The sequence below is a fragment of the Eriocheir sinensis genome, chromosome 28, assembly GCF_024679095.1.
Source record: "Eriocheir sinensis breed Jianghai 21 chromosome 28, ASM2467909v1, whole genome shotgun sequence".
Taxonomy (NCBI): domain Eukaryota; kingdom Metazoa; phylum Arthropoda; class Malacostraca; order Decapoda; family Varunidae; genus Eriocheir; species Eriocheir sinensis.
Window position 1 is genome coordinate 4,978,016 of NC_066536.1, and position 6,471 is coordinate 4,984,486.

The 6,471-nt window shown below is 39.0% G+C and overlaps 1 protein-coding gene across 1 annotated transcript; it reads right to left on the reverse strand.

Annotated features, from left to right (window-relative positions):
• Positions 1–3,402: 3,402 nt before the first annotated feature.
• Positions 3,403–6,034, reverse strand: LOC127004401 (uncharacterized). The gene is made up of 3 exons (XM_050872053.1): positions 5,869–6,034; positions 4,791–4,968; positions 3,403–3,782 (listed from the first exon to the last, which is right to left on the reverse strand). Exons 1-3 carry the CDS (start codon positions 5,905–5,907, stop codon positions 3,640–3,642), a joined length of 360 nt encoding a protein of 119 aa, XP_050728010.1. The 5' UTR covers positions 5,908–6,034; the 3' UTR covers positions 3,403–3,639.
• Between the last annotated feature and the right edge of the window lie 437 nt (positions 6,035–6,471).

Here is a 6,471-nt window from a genome sequence, read left to right on the forward strand (position 1 = left end):
GAGAGAGAGAGAGAGAGAGAGAGAGAGAGAGAGAGAGAGAGAGAGAGAGAGCAGTTTACTTGTGATTTAGTGTTTTCTACTTAAATGCACAAATGCTTCAAATTGAGAGGGAAATTCGATAAACTCCCTCAGTTAGGAATGAGCCCTCTCTGCCTTGTGATTGGTCGTGAGTGTCGCTCCGCTGTATGACGTCACGCCTGCCTAGTATATAGGGCCAAGAGAGAAGGCGGCACACGACCAGTGTGGAGGCCCCCGGCTAAAATACGATAGGCTTTCGTCGCCCAGCTTGCGCGTGAGTGAGTGATTCTGTGCGGGAATTACCCTTAGACATTTTCATCACGAGTTGTGCATTGAAAGGCAGGCAGCGGTCCGAGTGCATGTATAGAAAAGGAAATATGTGTTGTTAACGTTCGTAAATATGTGGATGAAATTGTTGGTTAAGGAATGTAAATGCCATTTATTCATAGTAGGAGACATGGGTACAATATGGGTACCGCATTTTGGTAAAGGGAAAACGTGGATTCTAGCCTCGATACAAGGATTTTATATATATATATATATATATATATATATATATATATATATATATATATATATATATATATATATATATATATATATATATATATATATATATATATATATATATATATATATATATATATATATATATATATATATATATATATATATATATATATATATATATATATATATATATATATATATATATATATATATATAAAGATAGGACAGGAGCATAATATATAGTGGCTTATTATCATTAGACACATACAACAGCACAAACTTCCGAAATTGGAAAGAAAATTAACATAGATAGCCAAAAGGCATTGTGTACTTTTAGTTTTATTATTTTAAGTCTTGCATGAAGTCACCATCAGCAGGAAATAAACTGAAAAAGAATACACGCATACACCATCTACAGTTCGTATTCGTTTTCAGAACATAATAAGGAATGAATAGGATTGTAAGCTTCAAGAGAGTAGTACAGTACAAGGTTAAATGCTGGAGGTTAATGGGTAGACGTAGGAATAGCAGGATTGTTTGTGGAGGAGGTGGTGTTGAGAAGGTTGTGGGGTTAAGGAGGAGGCTATGGAGGTCGAAGAGGTTGTGATATTGAGAATGGGTGTTGAGGTTAAGGAGGTTTTGGAGGCCCAAGAGGAGACAAAGTAGGTTAGAAAGGGAATACTGAGGGTTCAGAAGGAGACTGTGGAGGTCGATGAGGTTATTATTAGTAGTAGTATTGAAATCCATGATAGGGCATCAAGGGAAAACAAAAAAAATGATATAGACCCAAACTGTGTTTCCAATGAGCAGACATGGATATGAAAAATGAGTGACAGCAGAGTAAGAAGAATGAAAAAAAAAGGGGGATAAAACAACTACCTATTGAGTTAACAAGTGGGTGTTGACCTTTGCTTTAAACTCATCATTGTCAACATAGAAACAATCTCATATGGATGTACATTCCTCATTTTAATCAAATTGGGGATAAATGAATAGTAAGGTTAGTCAATTGAAGCAAACAGGCTGAAATTGAGCTGGTAACCCATTGTGAATAGGGTGCTCATTACTGTCAACAAGAGGTCAAGGTTGAGAATGAAACTAGAGTGCTTGAGGAAGTTGTTAAGTAAACATGGCTGAATCAAGATAACAACATAAGTCACATCCACTGGCTGATATTCTAATTATGTGACACTGACCCCAAGTATTCACCATCATTAGTCAAAACCAAGGCTTCCTTGATCAAACCCTAGTATCACCACATGATGTCAGAAAAGGCATCTGGTCTTAAACCCCCAAATTAGAATTCCTCAGAAACATCAGTCCCCCAACTCTGGGAAGACAAAAAAATACATCCTTGCTGTATGGCAACATCCTATGTAATCTGAAACAACTAACTGAGTATTTTTGGGATGCTATCAACACCATATTTTCATAATGCCAAGGTAACAAAGCAGTTCATTTGAGGCTACAGTCAAAATCCAAGGAGTCTAGAGGTTAAACTTTAGAAGCTTTGATCATACCTTTCACAAACACAATCCTCTACTTTGTTTTCTAGCACTTTATTCCTTATACCTTTGTTAAACTCCTTCTTTTATTTTGTTAGAAGTTGGGATCTCAGGAATATTTGTTGTTTTTTCCAGCAATGAAATTAATGAAATTAATCAACCTCACAGCAGAACACAATGCGACTGATAGTGGTGGTGGCAACGGCGGTGGAGCTGATAACATTGGCTACCATAGCATTGGCAGACAAGTCAAAGATAAAAACTACACAATCAACAGTCGTGTACATTAACAGCGGAAATATAATCCTTCTCCTCGCTCTCAAGGTTTGTTATGATTCTGCAGTGAACTTTTCAGGGCTGGAAAGGGATAGTGGATTACTGAAACAAAGCAGTGGTTATCAACTAGTTAAGAGTAAATACCACTGACAGCATCAAAATGGAGTTAACTAATGTATGGACAGTGAAGGCTGTTTGAAGTCTCCACATATCTGGCACTATACTCCATATTGTTTTACAACAGGTGGTGGTGGTGTTGGTGGCTTTCGGTCTGAGTGGATCAAGTCGTGGACGCAGTCTGTCCCTGAGCAGCCAGAAGACGTGGTTGAACCATGAAGATCTTATGTTCCTCACGGCCTTCGCTCTGAGCAATGACCTACAGGGGCATGGATGCGTGAGTCGCGTTGCCTGCCAATACCCCACCATGGCGAGACAGCTGGCCTCTGCAGCAGCCTTCCTAACCCCGTAAGTACTCAGGAGTGATGGTTAAGTAGCCATGGCAGGGAAAGACATCTAATTACCAAATATCAACCCCCAGAAGTAAGGAAATTGTCTAAGCTACTATTGAACTATTCTACCCTCTCAAATTATTTCTTTTTAACCAATAACACAATTCATTAAGTATATACTCATGGTATTTTTCATGGTGGAACTGTTCAAGGAAAGCTTCAGAAAGAAAAATCATTAATGTATGGAAAAATTGTCATAAATAGTAAGTCTGGCAAAGTTTTCCTCCATCAAGATACAACTGTCATATTTGAATGCATAAAATATATTTATAGAATATTAACAAAACTTCCATCTATAAGACTAGACCTGTAACATCAACAATCATGTACTGGGCTCCTATTTCTCCTCTCCCTCCACAGATTTGAAGGTGCATGGTTGAAAGAGGTATGGAAAGCCAAATACCACCTTGAGAAAGGCTTTCATACCCACCTCACCCTAGAATCTTGCCGCCAGCACAACACCTGCCCACAGTTGCCTGACTTATGAAAGTCTTGCATACTGTCAAGCCGTTACTAACAACATCCTTTAATTTTCTATATAAACTGCTGACAAATTAATATCAAGGAAAAAGACATTACAAACATATAAATCATATGTATATTATTTACATTCCACAATAAAGTACATATTTCAAAATAAGAAACAGTAAATTGACAAAGAAAAAGTTTCTTCTGTCCTAGCATAGGGTATATCTTAGAATATTGTGTACTTTTAGATATATTAATTTATGACAGATGATCATTTTTTGTTTGTCCCTGTTTAGTGTGTATTTTATGACAACTTGCAAGCATGTTTATATTTGTCAAAGGTCACTGCTGCCTTAAAATTGACCATTGTCAGCTGATGGCTGTTTGATGCGGTCAGAGGACATCTCCATTTCCAAGTCATAGAAACTCAACTTGTTGTAGGAGAAGTATTCAGGGTTGGGGTATGGACCACCCTTGTCTGCTCCTGGCCCCACAGCTGTAATACAAAGGATAAGAATAATTATATAATGCATACACTATAATTACTGTGTGTGTGTGTATTTACCTAGTTGTAGTTTCACAGGGTCTGGGCTTATGCTCGTCTGGTCCCGTCTCCGTATCTGTATTTGTCCAACTTTTCCTTAAAGTTTTGCACACTCTTCGCCGATACTACATCCTCACTTTGTTCCGAACCTTTATATTTCTTTAAGTCTCTCAAACATCTTCCCCTCCTCAATTTTTTTACTGTGTCCTCTTGTGTTTCTGGTGTTTATTCCTTCTCTTAGTAGTAACTCCTCATTGTCTACTTCCATTTTACTCAATAATTTATATATTTGTATTAGGTCTTCCCTTTCTCTTCTTTGTTCCAGTGTTGCATGGTAGGTCCATTTCCTTTAATCTTTCTTCATATGTGTGTGTGTGTGTGTGTGTGTGTGTGTGTGTGTGTGTGTGTTTGTGTGTGTGTGTGTGTGTGTGTGTGTGTGTACTAGGGTCTCATTACATAAGCATTCAGCACATACAAACTCACTCTTATGCAGTGAACACATATCAATCTAAAACTTATCTGGTGATATCTCAATACCAGTCCAAATTAAACTCCTAGCATGAAAGCACTCTGCTTTTCACATATTTGCTCTTTTAAGCATCATTTGTGGTTTGTTTGTGAGTCTTTACAAGCCATGTCTCTCTAGAATTCTCTGTTGACTGCTGATCCCTAATGCATGTGTAAAATACATTATTTACACTTGAAAGGAAGCTGGCAGTAACTAAAAAACAGATGCAGTTAAGTGTCTCCATTTCCCAGTACAACAAAGCCAAGGTAATCAATAATAAACATAAAGAAAACAAAATGCTACAATGGTTGTCTTTTTGGTTTCGGTCAAATATATTACGGAAGCTTGTGATTCAGTCATCAGAGTTTCCCTTTCCAATTATATTTACTTCCAAGTACAAGCTAATAGGCTCACTGACAACACTCATAAACATCTGTGTTTGATTAGCATACGTTGACTAGGAGCTGGTGGTGTTGCTGCTGAGACATAATTAAACGATGCAGGCTCTAGTGCAGGCTTTGTAGGTGGTGTAGGTTTGGCCTGTGCAGGTTTGGGCTCTGCAGGTTGTGGTGGTTTTGGTGCCTCTGTACACATTGCTCTGACCCCCATCCACAGGGTCCGAGTCTCAAGCTGAAAAGTAATATTTGGATTACTCATTTATGATTTATGCCACTTGATTCCATGATATTGAAGCTGAAAGGTAAAATTAGAGGCTTATACTAAGTTGCATGTAGCCCTGGCGCTCATCTCTATCTTGTGGGCATTTGAACCCGTGGTGGGTGAGAACTACTCTGCACCTCTTTCCTTTTCTCATATATTTGTCCTATTAGTCATACTACTTTACTTCTACAGTGTTACTGGTGCAATATACACACCATGTCTAAGAGTGATGATCAATCATTTTCCACTACCTGGGTAATGATTACTGGAGAGCAGTTATCATGCTTCTCTTCACTGCCTCAATGTTACCTGATAACCCCAGCCACCTTAAGTGGGCTAAATTACTCATTGTGTGTGGTTAAAATAATAATTAAGTGGAAGTGGGCAACAAATTCAGTGGTAATATGTGAAGAATCCATTGGTATTGGTATTCATTTAAGGGCGGTGGATGCTCTCCCTCGGTCGGTTATGATATGCAATCACGGTTAATTTAACAGAAATAAGTTGTGGATTAGGTTCAGTTTAAAAGCATTAATGCCTTGTTATTAAAGTGGAGGGACAAGCATTATGTCTATTGATGCCGCAGGGGACCGGAGACAAGAGTTGGGCCCTTGGGAGCCTCCAACTCCTTCCTCTCTCTACTTCTAACTTCTTCCCTGATCCTTCTTCAACCAGTATGAACACAAAATTCCCTTCAAAGAACACCCCATTAGTTTCAAATTTAATACACTACAATTATCACCAGAAAAACACGAACCACGTAAGAAAATCGTTGGTTGGGTGAAACTGTAAATTGTCCACTAACACTCCCATTCTCCCTCCTCCAACAACTCCGATATGCGCCATAAGCTTCTCCTTAATATGTGTCACCTTGGCTGCCGACTTAAGGATGGTCTGCAGGCTGGCCATCTCGGTTGCGGGGATCAGCTGTGCGGGAGCCGTGAGCAAACCTCCACTGAGTCCACTATAGTGCCAGGGTGCCAGTTTATCCGTCTCGTGGGCCGCTGCCACCCCGCGGAGGCCCAACGCTCGGATATAAGTGTCTGAATAAGTGAATATAAGTGGCTTTATTTCAGGTTAGAAAATAACATAACGCTGAAAAGAAAGTTGTGTGAATAAGAAGGGAGGAACGAGAGGAGGAGGACATAAGAAGCGATACAGAGCGTTATAGGTCAAAAGAAGAAGAAGAAGAAAAAATTACACGAAGGATTCTGCTGGAGTGTGTTCTGTTCCCACGACCCTTGTGTGACACTCCCCCTGCATGATTGGGAGTAGGAAAGTGAAAAAAAACGTAGGAAGTTAGGTGCGAAGTGTTTGATTAGATCTTCTTTTTTCTTTAATGTGATTGTTACCTGATCATGAGTAAAGGAAAAGTTTGTTAGCTTCTATTAAGACGTGTGTGCATATCCAGCCATTTCATGACCTATCCTTAGCTAAATGTGCTTCAGTATTGGCTGAAATGGCTAGAACCCG

Excerpts from the sequence above, each read along its gene's own strand:
- LOC127004401 (XM_050872053.1), bottom strand. The coding sequence starts at position 5,907 with ATGGCCAGCCTGCAGACCATCCTTAAGTCGGCAGCCAAG. Across the intron at positions 4,969-5,868 it reads TCCTTAAGTCGGCAGCCAAG|CTTGAGACTCGGACCCTGTG; the intron begins GTGACACATATT and ends ATTACTTTTCAG. Across the intron at positions 3,783-4,790 it reads ACCACCAGCTCCTAGTCAAC|CTGTGGGGCCAGGAGCAGAC; the intron begins GTATGCTAATCA and ends TTTGTATTACAG.